This window comes from Podarcis melisellensis (genome assembly GCF_964234715.1).
Source record: "Podarcis melisellensis genome assembly, chromosome: 1".
In the NCBI taxonomy this organism is placed as follows: domain Eukaryota; kingdom Metazoa; phylum Chordata; class Lepidosauria; order Squamata; family Lacertidae; genus Podarcis; species Podarcis melisellensis.
In genome coordinates this window covers 84,816,483-84,839,157 of record NC_138528.1, presented here as the reverse complement: position 1 = coordinate 84,839,157, position 22,675 = coordinate 84,816,483, and the positions used below count along the sequence as shown (strand labels likewise).

Sequence of the window (22,675 nt, the reverse complement as noted above, 5' to 3'; positions counted from 1 at the left end):
CTGATGCAATCCCTTCCCTGGCCTTTTTTAAAAAAGCTCAGCCACATTTCAAGAAAGGAAAGAAACCCAGATTTTTTTGGGGGGGACACGATGACGACAGAGATTACCTGGAAGAGCACTTGCCAAGGAGAAGCAGTAGGCAGGGGGAGTGTTAAACACTCCCATCTACTGATTCATCCTTGTACACATGCATGCACACAACAATCAGATTCCCTTGGTAAATATGGGTTTGGGAAGATGCATTTGCCAAGGAGATGCACAGGTCCATTCTTGGAGCCTCTTCATGTGTCAGAAATTTTGTTCCAAGGAAATAAATTTTGTGTAGGAAAAATATGTATCATGCACACAACAGTGTCTGATGAGCACTCACACTAGTTTTCCGCATGTGCACGTGTGTTGGAAAATGTGGCTTTGTGCTGTGTGTACATGCAGAACAGTAGACCCTCATGCTCACCCCAGGTGGCAGTGTACACTACACAAGGCTTACAAATAGTTGCTTGTGCAATTGTGTGTAATAACAACTTTCAGGTGATTTGGCAGTTAAGTCTTCTAATGAAAAGAGTTCATTTATTCTCTCTCCCGCCCCCCGCTCCCTTCTCCCTGGGACCATCCATGTGCCAAAGATGACTAATAGATTTTTTTGTGGGCAAATTGGTTATATTTTTCTCAGGCTATTAATCTGAAAATTTAGTTGTAAAGCTGTTGTATACAATCTTTTCCTGCAAGCAAGTAATATCCATTCTGAAAATAGTCACATGTGAAGCAGCCCTTAGCTGGGTTCCAGATGCCCTAATTTCATTCATCTCCTTAAAGAAATCCCATAGCACTTTGTGCACTAGTCAGAACCAGAATCTGCCCCTTCCCCACGCTCTTACTTCTTCCTTGTCTGGTACCAGTTAAGTCATCAAGACAACAAGGAATAAGCATGTCCCTTGCTAGCAGCGTAGCTCAGAAGGCCCCCCACAGTCCCAATATTGTGACTGGGGTGGTAGCATCTGGGAAGGCATCATCTCCTACCCCATGACATTTATTTATTTGCTTCCATTTGCAGGGTGCTCAAAAGATTTCCCTGGTGAGGAAACCCTTTTGCTGAATGACACCAAATGGGGAGGGATGGGACATTTTTTTTCTAAGGATAAAAGTATTTAAGAATTATTTCAGAAGTGATACTTTAATGGGACCATTGGGAATTGCAAAGCTTTTTGTCTCTTCACTGGATGTAGATTTCCTAAACAGGCAAGAAGTCTAATAAATCTCTTGACCCACACTTGGTGTCTGTGTCTTTTTTCTCTGAGTCAAAAGACCCCCCCCCCCACAGGTCTGGCTCCCAGCATACAATCTCTACTTTAACAGACATTATGGAATTGATCAGGAGAGTTCAAGTGTTCTGAAGGAAAAGTATGTTATTTCTTAACACAGAGGTTGCCAACCTTTTTGTGAGTATGTTTGCAAACCAGAGAAACTGTCACCACCTCTGCAAGCCAGCACACCCTGCAACACCCTACAGGCGACACTAGAATGCTTCTTTCAAGCCTAATTTCAATAGAGGGAGGGGAACCTATGGGAACCAGAGAAGCCTATGTGGGCACTCATGCCACACTGGTGACACCTCTCTTAAAATAACTAGGATGCTAGCAGCTGTACCCTATCCATTGCTTCTAGGATGCCTGGGATCTCTGCCCCACACTTCAAATGGAACTGGTGCAGCACTTTGTGCATGTGCACTTGCAAACACAAAAATTCTAAATAGACTGTGAAATTCAGCCATTTCTGGAGCAGAGCTAATCAAGATTGAACAGACCCCAATGGAGTCTGTTTCATGTAGGCATGAAAGAGGGTTTCCATGGCTTGGTTATGAGGGGAGGAGCTTAAAAGCACTGTTGACATCAGACAAGTTCTTGGGAAAGAAGTCAAGGGCCTCAGAATCAGCCAGACGGGCCCCAAATGCAGCACATTTACCCATATTTTGAAGAATGTGAAGATACATGTATCACCATATAAAGGGAAGTAACTGTAAGAGCACTGAATATAGTGTCTAAAATTTTCTCACTGAACCAACAAGCATCTAAGATGGACAATCCCTGCAGCATCCTGAACTAACTTCAGTTAAGTACTACAGTAAATAAAAGTATTCAGCCAAATTCTAGACTGAGCTTTTATATCTACTATTACAGCAGAAACACAAGCTTGAAGCACCTTAAAGGACAAGACATTTAAAAATAGTGTTTATCCTGATGATAATAATGCATTATTTGTTATTCACTGTTGTGGGGTTTTTTTTGTCCCAGTTGCCACTGAAGCAAATTGGTGTGAGCTAAGCAAATTAAGTCTGCATGACATGTCCTGTACTCCATCTTAAGATGTTTACTGGCTGCAGTCTTTGGGCCTTCTCCATCATGCCCAGCTACCTCTTTCCTAATCTTTTTGTAGGTTTGCTTGACATCCAGCCTGAAGAAAAGCACTGGAGAAGATTACATACTTTTATTTTATTTACTTATAAAAAATATTTAAATACTACTGCTATTTCATTGGAAAGTATCAAATTGGTTTACAATAGTACATAAAACCATACAAACCATACTTTATGACATTTCAGTTGCTACTAATAAAGGTCTTGCTCTGTTGTGGCTTTTGGATAGTTTTTAAAATATGAATCTATGATTTTAAACTATTTTAGACTGCAATCTTTATCTTATTTGAGAAGGTGTGGAGGATCACAATATTATTGTGATGTAAATTAGGAGACATTATGTATCATTCTTCAACAATTATTTGTTCTCCTTCAAAGAGAGACTCCAGCCTACTGCTGATGAATTATAACTTGCCAGCAAATTTCACACCAAGTCTGGGAGCAGCTTGCCTACCTGAGAAAGCAATTGTCCCTCTTTAGGACCATTTAATTTACACTATTCAACTTGCTATGCCAATTTATCATCAGGGGCCACCTATATGGAGTATATCACACCTAATATGGTCAGACGTGATCTTCATTAGTACACTACACACCATTGATATATCATACATTGCTTGGAAGTTTTTCTCATTTGGGAGACAGGAAACAAAACTTTTCTCTATGTCCTCATGGTTTGATACCTACAAACTAGGAGAGCATCCTGAGGTGGGCTCTGTCCCTGAAAAAGCTTATGCCACAATAAATACAACCACGTTAACTGACTCATATATACAGCAACAGACAGTCTCCAATCCAGCAATTGAGTCAACCTAAGTTTAGCATGATTAGAATATTATTTATTCATTTAGAAAATTTCTAGACCCTTTAGTATTAAAAACCTAAGGGTTCACAATACATAATAAAACATAACAAGGTACAAAAGTGTTAAACACATCATAAAAACATAGTAAAATGTAGTGGCATAAATACAGAAGTGAACAATTTGATCTTGGAGGTCAGGAAATGACTGGACAAATGTAAAACAACTGATGGCAAACATGGAAAACGCCCACTCCAGTGATCTGTAGAGCATGATGCCACCATTAAGAATAAAGAACCTTTACTGAATCAGGAGCAAAGAACATTTTCAGATGGAAAACTGTATTTTATTCTGGGCAATATTTTGGGAGGGTGCACATGCCAATGGACAGACAAACTAGGCATGATCAGAAACAAAAATGGACAAAACAATTAATATAAATGTCTGTGGGCCAGATAGAGCCTAGAGCATGGGTAGGCAAACTAAGGCCTGGGGGCCGCATCCGACCCAATTGCCTTCTCAATCCAGCCTGCGGATGATCTGGGAATCAGTGCGTTTTTACATGAGTAGAACGTGCCCTTTTATTTAAAATGCATCTCTGGGTTATTTGTGGGGCATAGGAATTTGTTCATACCCCCCCCAAAAAATAGTCCGGCCCCCCACAAGGTCTGAGGGACAGTGGACCAGCCCCCTGCTGAAAAAGTTTGCTGACCCCTGGCCTAGAGTCAAATTGAAGCACTGGGTCTGAGGTTCCCCACTATTGACCTAAGTGGTCAAACATGTTTGTACTGAAAGCAGTCTTTCAGACAAAACTTGTCCCAAGGCCAGGGTCAGCCTAGGATGTTTCTCACTTCAGGCAAAACAGAAAATGCCTCCTCACACCTGCTGCTGCTTCCCCTTCCACTGCACACCCCCCCCCCACCTCCTCCTCTGCAGCGCTTCCTGGAGCAGGCAGAGGGCAGCTGCATGAGAGCCCGGATGAAGAGGCAATAGGTGGGCCTGGGGGAGGTGGCAAAGATGAGGTACACTCCTCGGAGACCAAATCTGCAGCCTGAGACAACTTCCTTACCTTGTCTCATGTGCAAGATGGCCCTGCCTGAGGTTCACCACTAACTAATGCACATGCGTCCAAGGCAGTTTTGCTTTTCTCAGTGACTGTTGTATGGGGACTGCCACAACCAGGTAATTAACTGTTGGAAGCACAAGCGCGCCACCAAGTGGTTATGAGAGGAAATGCTTAAACTAGAAATTAAATCGCTCGTAGGATACATTTTTGTGTCCTTATTAAACAGTGGTAGTTTAATCAAACATTTAACACATTCAGTAAGAACAACTAAAAGTCTCCTGGTTTCTTAAAGACTAATAAATTTATCACCTGAGACTTCAATCTCCAGCAACTCCTGGTAGGACTTAGAAAAAGATTGCTGTCTAAAACTCTGGAGACCGACTGCCAGCCAATATAGACAATACTGAGCTAGATGGACCAATGGTCTGATTTGGTATAAGATAGCATCCTAGAATCCTAACAATGTTCAGTATTTATTACTACCTTAGTAATAATGAAAACAGCACTATATATTATTCCCCCCTCCATGCTACATATGGGGGCAGGGGCTTAGAGATAATGGCTTGCCTCTGGCGGAATAAAGATTTGAACTTCAACTTCCCCAAATTTTGGTTCATTTTCTTAACCTGTACTCATTGCCAGCTTCCCAAGACCATGACTAGTGTCGACTGCCCAGGATCATTGTTGACAGAATGGGGTATAAATCCAAATGCTTTAAAACTGCAAATATATCTCACTAAAGGTCTTGAAGAAACATTGAACAAATGATTAAACAAAGGTAACAGCAGGAAGCAGAACTGTGAAGGTTGTGCAATAGTGACAGAAAGGGAACATTCTGATAGGAAAGCACTGAAGGAAAAGATTCAGTGTCTTTAGAGGAGGTGAAAAGAATGTCATGATTGTGCTGGCTGGATATGTAAATGAGCAATTTTCCTACATTCCATATACGGGACTGAAATAATTGTGTCCCCTCCAACCTTCTGCATTTTTAGTGGCAGCACTTTAATTAATTTCCTTACTCTTGAACATTCCCCAAAGGGTCAGCAGGGGGTGCTGCATGTCAGAAGATTCTTCCATGGAAATTGTATTTGTCCCTTCAAGGCAACATTGCCCTCAGGTGTGCAGAATGCTACTGAGTTTGAAGAAGAGATGTGTTCTCTCTTCACATGGCTGGCCACAGCAGACACCAGTAAACTCACATCAGAAGCATGTCCCATCTGCCCAGAAGTAAAATGTTTTGAAACTAATATGAAATACTTGGTCCAGAGAATCAGAGAATACAAGAATGTCCCAACCTAGAATGATTTTGCTAACATATTCTGTAATGAAGCAGTAGTAGTTTGTTGCCAGAAAATCCTGATCCAACATATAAAATGGAATGTAACATTTAGGTCAGGGTTGTTCTTCAAGTGTCTTATGATACAATTCTGGTACCTGGATCCAAAAGCTCATTCTTTACCACTCACTGACCAATACTGACACAATGCACCTGGGAAGGAATTCACAGGAGCCTGATGGTATTGGAGCAGAATGGCACTTGGGGATATACTATATCACTCACTGGCATTTCCAGGCAGGGTTGGGAAAGATTATTGTATCTCCAGTGAAACATTGGAGAGCTGCTGTTAGGCATTGCAGTAGACCAGGATGGGCAGAAGAGATCATAGATAGGGAAGGATTTCTGACTTCCAATTATTGAATAACAGTAACAACAAAATGACCCCCTCCCCCCCAAAAAAACCCCCCAAACGACAACAACAACAAATATTACTACTGAAAAGAAGAAAACTGAAAGTGGAGGAGGTAACCAGACGTGGATTTGTATATAGAACGACTGTCATGTCAGTTCATTTCTGCCACTCATATCAAATCCCTGGCCTCCAAATTCTATAATTCTAAATGTAGTTGGTGTGTCTCCAAAAACAAAGGTGATTCTGCTAGCATGAAGTCCACCACCCACAGACAGTCCTGAGCTAGATAGCTCAATGGTCTGACGACTCATGTAATGCAGTGCCTTATGTTCCTTCCTATTTTACTGAATTTTCATGAAAGAGGGGAAATAAATTTAAACATTTAATAATCTAATGACTGCACAAGATGGAAGAGCTACATAAACATGATTTAGGATTGTAGCATATGCCTCCATCCTTAATCTTTTCTCATTATTCCTAAACTTGAGAACCAAATTCCTTAAAATACTCACTCAGTAGCTGCGTCTCATTTTTTCACGAGTAGCTTATTTCTCAATGGTGGTGATGGAGCTGATGCTTGCTTGGTAGTCACATTCCTTGATCAGGAAAGTCTGTGCACTCTGACCCTGCTCAATAACACTTTTTACTTGCCCATGAGCTGCATTCTGACATTGAAAAGAGGTTGTGGATGGAAATGCCTGGGATTGAGCATTGATTCCAAATGTTTCACTTCAGAAGCTGGCAGTCCTAGCTCTGTGTCGGAAACCTTTTCTGATTGTTTAATGCATGATTTATTTCTCTACTCACAGGTTTCTGCAAACTGTCTTGCATCTATCTTAACTCATTTTCCGGAAATGGAGCTGCAGTCACCTCAAGGGTATCCCTCAACAACTGAGGTGTCAGTACACAGAACTTTCAGTGAAGAAGCCACCTGCTGGTAGGAAAAAGTAATTATTATGCAACATGGCGCTGTGGGTTAAAGCCTCAGCGCCTAGGACTTGCTGATCAAAAGGTCGGCGGTTCGAATCCCTGCTGCGGGGTGCGCTCCCGCTGCTCGGTCCCAGCGCCTGCCAACCTAGCAGTTCGAAAGCACCTCAGGGTGCAAGTAGATAAATAGGGACCGCTTACCAGCGGGAAGGTAAACGGCGTTTCCGTGTGCAGCTCTGGCTCGCCAGAGCAGCGATGTCACGCTGGCCACGTGACCCGGAAGTGTCTCCGGACAGCGCTGGCCCCTGGCCTCTTAAGTGAGATGGGCGCACAACCCCAGAGTCTGTCAAGACTGGCCCGTACGGGCAGGGGTACCTTTACCTTTACCTTTATGCAACATTTAAAACTAATAAATACTTCTGTAGTGGTCTCTTATACAGTACTTCCGTCTTCAGCAATTTCCTCTTCTTCTGATTCATTTGTTTCTGGAAAGATTTAGAAGCTGAGTAACATGCCACAAACACACTTTCAGTCTGTGTGTGGATTAATCTGGAATAACAGGAACATGAATTCCCAGCTTGCAAAATCTAGTAACACAGGTAAGATTCCCCACACAATAAGCATACATAAACATGATGAATTCTACACCATTAACACATGTTCTTGTTACAGCATTGACAATAAACTTGTAAGTAGCAGTTTGTTAGACTAGGACCTGGGAGGCCAAGGGTTCAAATTTGCACTCAGTCATGATACTCACTGAGTGATTTTGGGCCAGTCACTGTATCTCAGTTTAGCCCACCTCACAGGGTTATTGTGAGAATAAACTGGGGAGGGGGAGATTATCTTTGGAGGAGAGCAAAGCTAGGATATAAATGTGGTAAACAAAAATAACTACAGTAGCCTGCTTTGAATGAGTTGATTCCAATTTGTTCTTCTTGTAATTCTGAAAACAGAATCTGCAAGGAGTGATCCTCGATTAAGAATATGGAGCAGTGTGCAATTTCGTGTATGTGGCAATTATGAGAAAATAGGTGTTTCATGTGGTGCAACAAACTGAACCGACAGCATGTTGCTTCTGTGCTTTTTAAATGACAGCCAAACAAACTGGGAGTTTCATATTGGATAAATACACTTTCAAAACTCGCTGAAGGATAAATAACCCATAAGCTGTCCTGATAAAAGTTGATCCTCAGTATTACTTTATTGTTGTGCCTTCTCCTTTCTCAACATGGCTACCTGATTTTGGGTTGCATCCCACTAAATTCTTCACAGAATTGGAAAAGTTAGTCATCTCCATTCACTTCAATGGTCTGACTTTGAGTATGAGTAAGACTTTAAATAAGCTTTTGTGAACAAGGTAATTATATATAAACTTCCAGGATAAAAGGAGACCTGAGTTGGCTCTGAGGGAGGGCTCACAACTTTTTTCATAGTTCCTATACAGGAAGCCTGCCTCAAATGTGCTTGCTGCCTACAAAATAAACTCTCTTAAATACAATTTGTACCGTTATTCTGCTTCGACTTCTCTCTCCCGAGCTGAGGAGAGCAAACACGACACGCGCTTCCCGCCAAAACTCCCTGAGCACGAGCCGATCGTTAACGGTCACCAGAAAAATTTTGAGGAGGGAGGGGTAGCTGAGCCCTGCGGCGCGTGCCCCCCTCGCTCCGCCTATTCCCCGCGCTGCAGGGAATGCGCATGCTCGGAAGCGGGGATCCGCTTCTTCTTCCCTCTTTTTCCACCACCACATTTAAGGGGGGTGTGAGGTGATGAGGGGGCGAAAATGCGGGAAAACTCCCATGGGGTGCATTCACACGAGGGGCGGAGGGAGCGTGTGGAAACACACGCACGCATATGAAGATGATAAAAGTTAAAGGGTGTCCATTGAAGGATGTTTACATTTAATAAGGAGAAGAGCGCGCGTTTGTCCATGTTGATGAGGGATTCATTTTCCCCTCATGATTAGTTTTACTAGCAAACCAGAGCTTAAAGTAACCCTTTTCCAGCCCTGGAAGGAGCACGGGGAGCTTTCGCATGACAAAATTACACGCTGCATTCGACACACGTGTCGCAACACAGTTTGGAAAGCTCTGCTGTACTCCTTTGACTGCACATTCAAATGAAAATATGAAACATGCGGTGGTCATCACAATGAAATAAACCGATCAGATCTGCTCAACCTCTCAGTATTGATGGGCCAATATGTTTAAGTAGAGCTGCCCAACCTCATTTCCAAATAAATACCATTTCACTCTTTTCCTAAACAGCAGTTCTTGTTTTTCCTTGCTTTTGATCTATTCCATGTTTCAAACTGTAATGTTTCCAGTGAGTGATGGGTGATAGGTTCTAGGAAACAATTGTACAACTGTTAACAGTGCCATTCATGTAAAATAAAAATTGTTGCCTGAATACAGACCTTGGGACTGGTCGCTATGCAAATTATTTTGTTCCTGTTTTTTAAAGTTTCTGTCTAGTTTTGTTAGAGTAAGGACAGCACTGTGATATTATTTTACAGTTACATCTTGCAATACCTTCACAGGAAAAAAATATTGTTTATAAAATATGACATTACATTTTTTATCAGGTAACAATGACAAGTAACCCAGTAAAGTCTGATGAAAATAGAAAAAAACGTAAAAAGGAAGAAAAGGTGAGCAGTTTTAAATAGCTATTTTTATTTTTTAAATGTAAAATGATTGCAGTTTCTGTTTTGGTTCTTTTTCTTTTCCAAAAATGCCTTTCTATGACACATATAGTCACATATTATGTGATAAGTGTGGTGTGAAAAAAAGTATGTGTACAGTTTTGCAAGGCTGAAAGATTATTCCAGCTTTCCATTGTTTGTTTTCTGTTGACAGAATGAATCTTCAGAAAATCCACAAATGTCTTCTTTTGAGAAAATGGATTTGTCTCTTTCTGAAAGCTCCCAGGCAGTTCTCAAAACTGAAGCCCTAGAAAAAGTTTTGAATGGTGATGTATATAAAATTATATCAACTTGTAATAAATATCACTTAATTAACTTTTACATCTACTTTTTACTAAAACAAATATTTATATTAACAGATACAAGCAAAGAAATAAATATTCTATTATCAAAATATGTTCATATTTTAAGGCAAGTATACTGTTTTATTAATTCATTTTTTATAGTACTTATCCAGCTAGTGTAACAAATATTCAGCTAAATTGTTGATAATTTCAAAGTGGTATTTGTGAAATTTTTATTAATTAAAACATTAAACCAACAAACTATTGTTCCTTATCTGGAACAACTTCAGTGTTTGACATTTGCTCTTCACTTTATGTGTAGACCTATCCTCTGTTAGTGACATTTCATAATATAATTACTTTGAAATTAAAATAATTATTTTGTTCTGATCTCCCTACATATTGACATTACAAGTAACTGTCTTTAATATAGGGTCTACAGTACAATTATTTATTCTGTGAGTTGGGAATATTTTAAATACAAAATTATACCTAAAAAATGAGACACATATATATAGCTCCAGTTGCATGCTTACATTATTATTGCAGAAATGTTTGCAGAATGAGTAGGTACCAGCAGACATCAGTAAAAATTAAAGTTAATTTGTAGCTTTATATTAACTACAGATTTTTATTTTTTGTAAATAAAGTGAGAGAGCAGCAATGGATGCCTCATATGTAGAGGAGCTTGGAGGAATTCTGAAAGAAGCTGGTTCTATAGAATATCACTTGAGATTGAAATGGGAGAATCTAAAGCACAGGTTTGCTGCAATGACAGGCCCTCTACAATGTGAAAATGGATTATCTAGCAAATGATCTTTATTCAAAGGCACTGGCTGCATGTTTAGAGTTCTGTATCTGCTGAACACTAATGTATAATTGAAATACCCTTTTATCTGGCTGGATGCTTGATGTACACACTTGTATTGTATACTGTCTTCATGCAAGTTATGATTTCACAGCCTGTAAAAAATATCTCTGTCATGAGGATAGAATCTCTGCCATGCATGTCTACCTGTCTGTTCTTTGTGACCTCTATTCATGACCTCCAGCCCTTACTACACATCACTTGCTCATATCTTTCTGCAACTGCATTGCTCCTCACAATGAATTCTGTAAATTCAAATGTATGTGGCATTGGCACTGGATATTTTCCTCTGAGGACTTAATATGAGCAACCCTGCTTTTTAATGTTTAAAATTTGTGAACTCACATGCTTATTAAATAGATATTCACTGAACAACAAATCTCAAGTTGCAGGAGAAATCCAGTCAGACTGAAAACATGGGATTATTTTATTTGTTTTGTTGTATTATATTTTTTTTGCTGTAATCCACCCTGGGGTCTTGTGGGGAAGGACAGGTTAATTAATTAATAATATCTAAACTATAGGCTATGTTCAGATATCCTGCCACTTTCATAAGTTTTTTTTTTTCTGAAAAAGGTAAAGCAAGCCTTAGGACAAGGAGGGGAATGTGGGAGCTGTTCCACTCTATTAAGGGCTATTTATGGCCCGTTTAATCTTATTAGCCAGGGCCTGGTGCTGTGATCCATTGCAAGCATTTCCTCCAGGCAGCAGGAGGAGGATGGATAATTCTGGCAGTGGGTGGCTGGCTGGGTGGGCCTGCCTGCCACAGATCCATTACAATGGAAATGTCTCCCATCAATTTGTCCTCATTTCCATGTCAATGGCATGGGTAAGAATGGGCAGCTGTGGGGGCAGGACCTTCTGGTCCCATCTGGGATAGTCACCACTCCCTTCATTGGGGCATGGTGCTCTTTTGGGACTCCTTTTTTTCAAAACCAGTGTTCCCTCTGCCCCCCCCCCCCCGCAGAGTATGTATATTTATTTATGCCCATTTAGGCAATGAGGAAAAGGTTCATTAGCTCTGGGTTGTTAACAAGGAGGTGTCTTCCCTTCTGTCCTGCTGTCATGTCAGCCCTGCTGTTTGATCAAGTATGGCTTGACCCTTCATTGTAACCCCCAAAGTCATCACTGCATGCTGAGTTAGTCATGCAAAGTCAAGAGGAAACAAGAGAACCATTTCCTTTTTTCCTTACTTTCGAGAGAGGTGTTGATGTGGAGAGGGGCAGCGCTGGGAACTCAGGCCCAGCAGCAGTAGCAGCAGGAACACAAACTAATGGGGGCTCCTCCAGATAAGACTTGTTTATTCAGCACTCATCTCAATTTGCGTGGCGAGTTCCCGCCCCCCGCCAGGATAAATAAAGACACGAGACACCAAATTTAAGGTTAATTGGGCGAATTAGGCCACAACTTTATTGAATTCAGGAATGAGAGGCATTGGCATAGGCATTGGTCCTAACGACTATCCGGCTCCAGCCCATTTGCTGGAGACACGGGGAAGGGTTAACCTTATATCGGGGGAGACTCCCGTGAGGCACGTCGACTAGGAGCTCCCCCGGGTCACCGCTCTGGGGCGTGCCTTTGGCCCACACCTCCATAGGCTTCGGACAGGGCCACGCCCCCCGGGGTCCTTTAACGGACCACCCTTCGCTCGCTGGGGGGAGGTGATGGCGTTCCTCCCCCCCCCCACATCCTCTTAACCCCTTCTTACCAATGCCTACCGCCAAATGCCGAGAAGTTGTGACGAGTTGCTACGAGGTAGGCGAAAAACCAAAAGGCCAGAAATTGCCAATTGGGAAAAATTCCTACCATGCCCCTTGCGGCGACAGACCGAAGTCCATAGCAAAGTCAAAGACCTACCTAAGCCTACTTAAAGGGAGGGAGGGTGGGAAAACGTGAGGGCGAGCCGGCGAAAAGAGGGCGAGCCCCCTCCGTGCCGGCTCTAAATAGGGCAAACCACGCCCCCCCAAACAGCCAGTGAATGGCTGGCTGGGGGGGGCTGGCCCGGCCGGGATTCCCCTGCTCTTGCGGGGGCTGGGACCAGCCCCCGCTCATGTGGGGTGGGCGTGAAGCCCGCAACCCCACCTCCTGGGCAGGCCGGAAGTGGCTTTGCGTGGCGAGTTCCCGCCCCCCGCCAGGATAAATAAAGACACGAGACACCAAATTTAAGGTTAATTGGGCGAATTAGGCCACAACTTTATTGAATTCAGGAATGAGAGGCATTGGCATAGGCATTGGTCCTAACGACTATCCGGCTCCAGCCCATTTGCTGGAGACACGGGGAAGGGTTAACCTTATATCGGGGGAGACTCCCGTGAGGCACGTCGACTAGGAGCTCCCCCGGGTCACCGCTCTGGGGCGTGCCTTTGGCCCACACCTCCATAGGCTTCGGACAGGGCCACGCCCCCCGGGGTCCTTTAACGGACCACCCTTCGCTCGCTGGGGGGAGGTGATGGCGTTCCTCCCCCCCCCCACATCCTCTTAACCCCTTCTTACCAATGCCTACCGCCACACGAGCAATCGCTCGCCGCCAATACTCTCATGCCTGAAACCAATCCCTTATCCCCTTTGCCACATCCATCAGCCAAATATCATTTCCAGCATACGAGAGATGCACGCCATCAGCCAAATATCATTTCCCGCATCCGAAAGATGCACGCCATCAAACCGGTAGAGGGCCTCACACATATGCCCGGGTGGTCAATGACACTCCCACCCAGGGCTGCCACTCTACGCACCACCGCCCCATTTATGGCTATCGGGCACCTGCCATCTCTCCAAACCTGCCTCTCCATCCACGAGGCCCAAATAAAATAGTAGTGACGTTTGGGTAAGAGGCCTTAAGTTCCTCAAAATCACTAAAGATGTGCCACATCAAGTCGACTGCCTTTCTATAAGCTAACTCTTTTCGCCTAATTGGATAACCAAACATCTGGGGGGCCCTCCGCTGTCACTCTGGCCCTAATAGCGGGCAACATTTCGGCCCAGCACATTCCCCTTTGAGAGATCCAAGATATATTGATGTAGCTAAGGTGCGGCCCGAGACCGGAATTGATGGTGCGGACCCTGGCCCAATGCACCATGCTGTGTCCGATTATCCAGATGCGCGCCCTCATAGCTCCTGCACCCTAGGTCCTCGTTAATGGCATAGTTTCTATCCCAGTGGACGGTGCAGGGCCTATACTCCAAATATGCATCACAACGTCACCTGAAAGCAAAAGAAGGTAACAAAGCCAGGTCAAGTATACTGTGAACAATCACAAGGACTTACTAATATATCCTTTATATGCATCAGAGTTCCCTTAATGCATCAGACTTCCACTGCCCCCAAGTCCTTCATCCTTTCAGATGAGAGTCCCAAATGCACCGCTGCGGTGGGTAAACCGCTGAGGGTAAACCGCAGGCAGCAATCGCCCCTCGCATAACGTGCATGGACTGATGCCAGGCCAGGCCGGAGCCATCCCAATGTTTGATGAATGGACCTGAAACGGTTGGTCTCACGTACATGAATTGTTTAGTGTCCTTTACTGCTGATTGGTTTTGGAACATTGGACATGCAGGACTAAATTGGATCTGAACAAGGTCAGGTCTCTCAAACTACCTTGGGCAGCGGAATCTGGTTGGCCCTTACAAACCACTTCGCATAGCGCCAAAGGCAATGGAGTATGCAGCTGTAAATAACTGGGCCTTGTCCTCGGACCAATAGATACTTGCTTTATGCAGAGGTTAGACTCTATGGTATCTGTTGAGCATTCATTTGAATTCATTGACAGGCAGTTATATGACAATGAACATTCATCCTGATTTCCTTGTGCAGTGTTTACACATTTTCCTGTTGATCTTTCATTTAGGGGAAGGGTCGTAGCTCAGTGGTTAGAGCATCTGCTGTGCCTGAAAAGGGTCCCAGGTGCAATCCCAGGCATCTTCAGGTTGGGCTGGGAATATCCCTTGTCTGAGATATTGAAAATCTGATGCCAGTCAGTGTACCTGCTTCCCTCCCAGCACAGGTCAAAGACAGTATTGAATAAAGGAACTTGTGTGCCTCCAAGTAGGGCCACAGAACAACAAATCTTGGACATGAACTGGAAAGGTCCACATCTAACATGTACTAACAATTAAATATTCATTCAGTGGGACAGACATTTGGCTTATACTTGATCAAAAGGGTCTGTACTGATCCTGAGAAGTTCCACAACATTGACCTTTGATGGGTCTCTTCAGGGACAGACTTTCTACAACCAAGCTATGACTATTGAAAACACTCTATTCTGGATCCTTCATGATGCAGTTAAGTAGTTTTAGACATTTAAGAGAGTGGCCCCATCACAACTCTTTAGACTGTGGTTGATGAACCTGTGGCCCTCCAGAAGTTGCTAAACCACAGTTCCCATCATCCCTGAAGGTTGCTTACGGTCTAACCAGTCATATGACATGGCCCCCAATAGGTGCTGGATAGCTCCACCGTTTGTCTGTGACTCATCTCAGTTCACTGATCGCCTGATTAAGAGGATGAGGATGCCCAAAAACTTGAGTGTATATGCAATCTTTCAGAGACTGCAAATGCTTGTGAAGACTTCTGAAGTCAATATTGTGTATATGTGTGCACAAACACTGTCTCAACAAGTCCTTCCCATATCTATTGGAAATATTTTCTCTATGATTCAACTTATGCACAACCCTACCCCCCTTTTTTGTCTTTCCATTTTTGTCTTTTGATCTGGCATGTCTAAGCACCCCTGGCATTTTATTGTTTAAAGCTACAGCCCTCATCAGCTAATTAAAACACATAAAGTGGCCATTGCCGAAGTTTGACCTGCATACTGGATTGAGATGGTTTCTTTATTATACATTTTAAAAAAATCTTTATAGTCTGTTGACTTGGTTCTTAATGGTCATCATGCATTAAACTTCATTTGGGGTGGGGGTTTTGGGGGGGGCTCATTTGAATTTGTCCCTGTGTTAATGCCAACCAGTTAGGCCCAGTAGGAGGAATGGGGCACTGACCACTGTCTGAAGCTACCCCCACCGGCCGGCCTTCATATAGACCACCGGATGGCACTACTTGCCAGCTCTCTCCTCCTTCATGCCAATCTTGCCCTTATAGAACTCAGCAAAGAGAATGGGGACAAAACTAGAATTAGATGGTTCTGCAAATCATTAGTGCTGGATCCATCAACTGTTGGGCTCTTTACCTTCTGCCCTACCACTTCCAATGGCACCAGCCACTACTACTTCTCTCATGGGGTTCTTCATTATGACCAAAAAGATAAGAGCTATTACTTGAACATCAATGACTGCCCCTTTTAGCCTCCTTTTCCATTGTTCTGTCCAGAGTGCCTGACAAAGCAATCTGCTCCCTGTGATGATATAACCTATTCTGATGATATCACCATCTCTTCACAATTCTCTGAGAAAGAATAGGCAAGGGACAGCGCTTCTCCTAAATTCTGGCTGAACTTGGCTGTTTCGGTGTGGCAATATGCAGTGCTTGAGGGAGGGCAGAAGAGAGAAAAGGGTTTTGCCAGCTTTGAATCCACTCAGACTGACTCATTGAACTCCATGAAATGGATTTGAGGTTGCTTGGAGAGGGATCTGCTGCCACTATTGCTTCCTGTCACACACTAATGATTCAATCAGTCTAATTGATATTGATGTTTGTGTGGGGTCTACCAGGATTTGGAAAGAGAGCTGGGGGCAGGAAGAATGAGACTTCTGTATCAGCTACAAGCAAGCAATGCTTTGCTGGGTACAGGGGTGGGCTTTGGTAATATGGCACCCTGAGCAAGGACAAAAATTGGCGTACCCCCTCACCCATATTAAAATATAGATATTATTATTATTATTTGTGCCCCTTGGCACCCTGTACAAGAGATCCACCCACACCATCCTAAATCGGGTGCTACTGGATTTAGCAGAGGAGCTGAGAAAGGAAGGGAACACGACTGGGTTCAGCTTCATTTTGAAATTACTCCAGTATAGGATTAATGAACATGATCAGTCTAATATAGTGCATGGGTGAGGATCCTGTGGCACTCTGGATGGTGCAGGATTCCAATCCAATCAGCTCCAGTCAGCATGGCTTATGGTCAGAGATTAGGAGAGTCCAGCAACATCATAAGAACCAGAGGTTCCCCACCCTGAGCAAAGATGGCATTTTGGTAGAGCCATCCACAATTCTGAGCTTTCAATTAGGTTAAATGAAAAATAGAAGAGAAAGCACTAAATCCAAGTAGCTTAAAGCCAAAACAAAGAAGGATCAATACTTGGCTTGGAGTCTGTTGCTAAACATAACGGGCTTCCTATGTCACTCCTTCCAAGAAACCCTGTATTTTGGATTCTGAATTCTGATGCCTCACAATAGGAATGTGTCACCTGTAGCCTGTAGATGTTGCTGGGCTACAATACTATTGTCTTGGACCTTTGGCTATGCTGGCTGGGGCGGGTGGGAGCTGGAGTCCAACTACACCTACAGACCAACATCTGCAGAAGTTCCCCCAGCCATGTATTTACAAGGCTAAAGTTGTTTCCTAGCTGGTTGTAGCACTTTTGATCAGAGCTATTACTTGTGAGTTCTGAAGGGGATATTCTTCTGATCAATGAGATGTATGATATGAGGCGACCCAAAGCTTATTTTGGGGGACAGGCACATATGAAGTTCAGTACCTTATTCAGGCTGTTAATACAGTTCTATTTTGAATTAGGAATTGAGAACTAGTTACCACTTTCAGCTTTATCTATTGCTTATCCAAGTCTGGTCACAGCAGAGACCTTTCTTTTTCTTAAATATTCAGTACCATGGACAGTCCCTTATAAACAGGATACTGTCCGCATTAAACCTCTCTCAAATAAATAAGATCCCTATTTCCTCCTTGGAACAACACAAAGTTTTTATTTTCTAAGGGCCTACAGTATGGGCATTGCAGACCTTCAGAGACCAGCTCTTTTGAGTTTGGCTCAAGAGGCAGAAAGTAATGATTTCTTGGGGAAACTACTTCTAACCCCAAATCTCCTTTACTCTAGCCCAGGTGGGGCACAGCTAGTATGACAGTCCCTTGTGGGAAAAGTTCTATCTCTATAATCACATCTTCTACTGCTTAGTTGTAAGCTTGTTACTACAGGGGTTGTCAACCTGGTCCCTACCACCCACTAGTGGGTGTTTCAGGATTCTATGTGGGCGGTAGAGGGTTCTATGGCACAAGTTGAATCCTCCTTCCATCGAGAAGGAAATTTTACCATCAAGAAAGGAGCATTAGTGGGTGGTAGGTATAAAAAGGTTGACTATCCCTGATTTAGAGCAAGATGGGGACTGGGTAGGCAACCTCAATAACATAAGAAGATCCTTGCTGGATCAGGCCAATGGTCCATCTAGTCCAGTGGCCAGCTAGATCCCTATGAGAGGACTATAGGCAGGATCTCAGTGCAACAGTAATACTTTTTTTGTTCTCAGAGCTGCATACTAGCAGTGGGCAGGGCTGGATCCCAAAGTAGGTGGGGCTAGAGACAAAGCCCCCCCCCTTTACTCTCTCTTTCTGCCACTAGCTTGCTGCTCCTATCTCTCTGCCACCCTCCCCCCTTTTTTGGTTAACCTCTTGCCAGTCCATGAAATTAGTCTAAAAGTTACATGCAGCCCTAGGGTTGCAAGTTGCTCACCTGTGAGCTTAGCATTTTCCTCTGGTTGCAGCAAAACCAAGGGAATCAGTAGCCTGGTGTTCTTTTGGCCCTGTGTGGGCCAAAATCACCATCCCTACTGAAGTAGAAATTCTGTGTTTAATAAATACATTCAGAGGCCCACGGTTCCTGATTTGAAGCCTACCTGGCTGAATCAACAAGTAGTTCTTTCTTCCGATGTATGATATGCAATGAATGTGCTTGCGGTGCCGACAACAGCCATCTCCTGGTGACCTTCGAGTGGATGACTCCTTGGGGAGTGTGTGTGTGTGTGTGTGTGTGTGTGTGACAGAGAGAGAGAGAAACACAATTGGAATTGGCTGACAGCCTACACAGTGGAGCGGGGGGGGGGGGCAGTCAAATCTAATCAGTGCCCTTTCCCTTAATAAATCATTTGTCTTAATCAAATGCCCACCCTCCCCAGCTAATAACTCACGGCATCAGGGACCCAACTGCAGCAACAATGCGGCTAATGGAACAATTTATTTTCATAATGGTGCTGGGTTTGCTGTGAGCAAGGAGAAGGGGCAGGCGGCAGGCAGGGCTGTATGGGCTTGGGGAGGTGAGGGGGAGCAAGACTTTCTAATTAGTGAATGAAATTTGATGTAAGTCCACAGCAAGATGGATTTGCTTCCTGACAAGAGGCTTTTCTGCTCAAAGCACCTGTCAAGAGACGAAAATTAAATTATTTCTAATTCCTCACTAACCTCGCGGGAGTCACTATTCCACTGGGAAAAGGTGGGACCATTCCTTTAAATAAACAGGCAATTGAAGGACTGAACAGGAATGCGTTGACATTTGCAGACAGGAGGTAATGGCAATGCATGAGTGTATTAAAATCTCCTGTGTTTTCCTTTGGCAAATGCTAAGAATGAGGACTTAGCATAGAGTGGGGGCATTGGCAGGGAAAGTGTTCTGTGCTGTGAAATAAAAGAAATATGTGGGTGCAGAAAAACAGACATTTGGGTGTATTGAATTAACCCCTCCCCCAAAAAAGAATAAAACCTTAACAAACACACTGAACAGCTATGAATATGTTGTTAAAGACTGGGGAAGAAGAACACAAGAAATAGGGGAAGGCATGGATTAGGAAACCATAGTGGTGGTGAAAGGGTTAGGAAAAAGGACAGGAATAACAGAGGTGGCCAGAAAACTATGAAGACCACAAAAGATTCTTCCCTTGAGCCAGTTTTAAGCATTTTGCTGCTCCAGATGACCTATCTACCTACCTATTTCTTATCCACTTTCTACCATAAGGTGTCGGTGCTGGTTAAAAGGTAAAGTAAAGGTAAAGGGACCCCTGACCATTAGGTCCAGTCGTGACCAACTCTGGGGTTGCGGCGCTCATCTCACTTTATTGGCTGAGGGAGCCGGCATACAGCTTCCGGGTCATGTGGCCAGCATGATAAGCCGCTTCTGGCGAACCAGAGCAGCGCACGGAAACGCCGTTTACCTTCCTGCCAGAGCAGTACGTGTTTATCTACTTGCACTTTGACGTGCTTTCAAACTGCTAGGTTGGCAGGATCAGGGACCGAGTAACGGGAGCTCACCCCGTCGCAGGTATTCGAACCGCCGACCTTCTGATCGGCAAGTACTAGGCTCTGTGGTTTAACCCACAGCACCACCACAATATAAAAATACAATATTAAAAACAATTTACATTGAAACACCAACCTCTTCCACCCTGTATCTGGGATTCATAGTCCCTCATCTTTAACCTCACAACTTTCTGTTGGGTTTCCAAAGACTAGCAGGATCTTCCTTCACATTCCACATCCAGAACTGCTTTGTACAGAGGCCTCCTGCTCTCGCTTCCTTGTTGCACCCATTGTTATGAATCAACAATACTTCTGAACTGCTCTCCTTCCAAGGAACACAGAGTGGCATTTGCAGGACCCTCCCACTTGACTCCTCACATCAATTTGACAGAGAGGTTGCGGCTTGGCCAAAGGCCACCCAGGAAACCCTCATTGCAGAGTGGGATTGCAGCTCACATCTCTGTGCCCTAAAACCCTTCCCTTTATTTTTTGCAACAGCCTAGCAAATTAGATTAGTGTTATTCCAATGGCGTTTATAGAGTTCTTTAAAAAACAACAACTGAGGTTGGTAGTGACCAACCCCAAGTCTTTTCTTCAACTTGTGTGGAGTACATGCTGCATTTATTGTCCACTCTGGCTTCTCTATACTGTACAGACAGACAAACTATCTAGAGTGCTGACGGTGAACTCCACCTCTTTCCAGGTTTCTGGGCTAGATTAACCGGTTCCATTGCCTTTTAAGAAGCAAAGAACTGTCCGGCACAGAAAAGTACTGAAGGATCATTAGAGGAAATTCTGCGTCTCGATTTTAATCCAGAGTTAGGGACGCGGGTGGCGCTGTGGATAAAACCTCAGTGCCTAGGACTTGCTGATCGTAAGGTCGGCGGTTCGAATCCCCGTGGTGGGGTGAGCTCCCGTCATTTGGTCCCAGCTCCTGCCCACCTAACAGTTTGAAAGCACCCCTAAGTGCAAGTAGATAAATAGGTACCGCTTTATAGCGAGAAGGTAAACGCCATTACCATGTGCGGTGCTGGTGCTGGCTCGCCAGTTGCAGCTTCGTCATGCTGGCCACGTGACCCGGAAATGTCTTCGGACGGTGCCGGCTCCTGGCCTCTTGAGCGAGATGAGCGCGCAACCCTAGAGTCGGACACGACTGGCCCGTACGGGCAGGGGTACCTTTACCTATGTTTACCCAGGCCACGTTCATTCTCAAGTACAGCTCTGTCTTCTGCCCATTGACGCTTCTTGGGGAAATGGAAATAGAGCCCGATGGTCCATGAACAGAACAAGGCAGAAGCAATCATGTAGCTTCCTAATAGCATACAGAGGCCTTCACTCCGAGGGGTTGGGATGCCATTCCAGTCATATCGACTCCCAAGTTTTATGTGGGGGGCTGAACTTCAGCTTCCCCTCCACATCTAAGCACCCATCAATATATAACCCTACCCTGAGTTTCCCAGTTTTCAGATTAGCCTATCCCTGTCTCATTTAGGTGACCTGACATGACCAAGGCACACACACGATGATTCCAGTGCTGAAGGCCAATCGTTAACACCCACCCCTCCGTGCCAATATGGGGCTTCACCTGTTGAATTTCTGCTTGTCACGCAGCCGGGAGAAGTGCTAGAGAACGAAACGGGGCGAGAATGGTGCGCCTCAGCCGTGCGCCTCGCTCCTTTCCCCCGCAGGCAGGCAGCCCCCTCCGGCGGCGATCCGAAACGCCCCAGAAATTTAATTTGTTTAATCTATTCCCTAGGCAAGGAGTCAATAAGCGAGCAGCGCCCGGTGTGGCCCTCGCCTCAGAGGTGTCAGCGTGACGAGGTGAAGTCCTCAGCCTGATTGATCCGCCACCGCTCCGGCTAATAGAGCCGCGCTAAGCGGAGTGATTGATATAATGGGGCTCATTAGCCTTAAAGGCTGCCGGGGGAGAAGCGAGCCGGCGCTTTATTTATGGCGTTCACACCCACACGATGGCACCTGGATTGGAAGGGAAGGTCGTTTGAGGGTCTCGCTTCATCAGGGTAAGGAACAGAAGGGACGCCTTGCTCTTGCCTGGACCACAAGTGAGGGTTGCCAACTGGCCAGAAACACAAATAAGCTCCCCTCCACTTGGTATGCAGAAATCAAAAGCCTCAGCTTTTCATTTAACGGAGATTATCATGATAAGAACATCGGAAGAGCCTTGCTGGATGGGGTCAAAGGCCCAGCTAGTCCCGCATCCTGTTCTCACAGCCGTCCACCAGATGCCTGTGGGAAGCCTGGCACTTGCCAGCAACTGGTATTCAGAAGCACACTGTCTTCCAACAGTGGATGAAGAATGCAGCCATCATGTCTAGCAGCCACATCCAGCTGTTGTTAAGCTACAGAAAATAAACTCGTAGAAAAAGAGAGATGGTGTCAGCCTCAGGGCTTTTGGCTCCTGATTTGCCTCTGTCTGGGAAGGTAAACGGCATTTCCATGTGCTGCTCTGGTTTGCCAGAAGTGGCTTAGTCCTTCTGGCCACATGACCCGGAATCTGTATGCTGGCTCCCTCGGCCAATAAAGCGAGATGAGTGCCGCAACCCCCGAGTCGTCTGCGACTGGACCTAATGGTCAGGGGTCCCTTTACCTTTACCTTTTATAGAGCTCAAGCCATTTTGCTACCTGAGGCAGAGCAGCAAATGGCAAAGTGCAGAGTATGCCAGGAGCATCAAATTATTGGGTGGCTGAAGTGAAAAAT

General features: G+C 44.4%; 1 protein-coding gene across 1 annotated transcript; it reads left to right on the top strand.

Moving 5' to 3' along the window:
* Nucleotides 1-9,481: 9,481 nt before the first annotated feature.
* Nucleotides 9,482-11,132, top strand: TEX12 (testis expressed 12). The gene is made up of 4 exons (XM_081920990.1): nt 9,482-9,547; nt 9,756-9,867; nt 9,961-10,012; nt 10,536-11,132. Exons 1-4 carry the CDS (start codon nt 9,488-9,490, stop codon nt 10,699-10,701), a joined length of 390 nt encoding a protein of 129 aa, XP_081777116.1. The 5' UTR covers nt 9,482-9,487; the 3' UTR covers nt 10,702-11,132.
* Nucleotides 11,133-22,675: the final 11,543 nt, after the last annotated feature.

Bases quoted from the DNA above. Each gene is read 5' to 3' on its own strand.
- TEX12 (XM_081920990.1), top strand. From the start codon at position 9,488: ATGACAAGTAACCCAGTAAAGTCTGATGAAAATAGAAAAAAACGTAAA. The intron at 9,868-9,960 runs GTGATGTATATA...TTATATTAACAG, and splicing joins CCTAGAAAAAGTTTTGAATG to ATACAAGCAAAGAAATAAAT. The intron at 10,013-10,535 runs GCAAGTATACTG...TTGTAAATAAAG, and splicing joins AAATATGTTCATATTTTAAG to TGAGAGAGCAGCAATGGATG.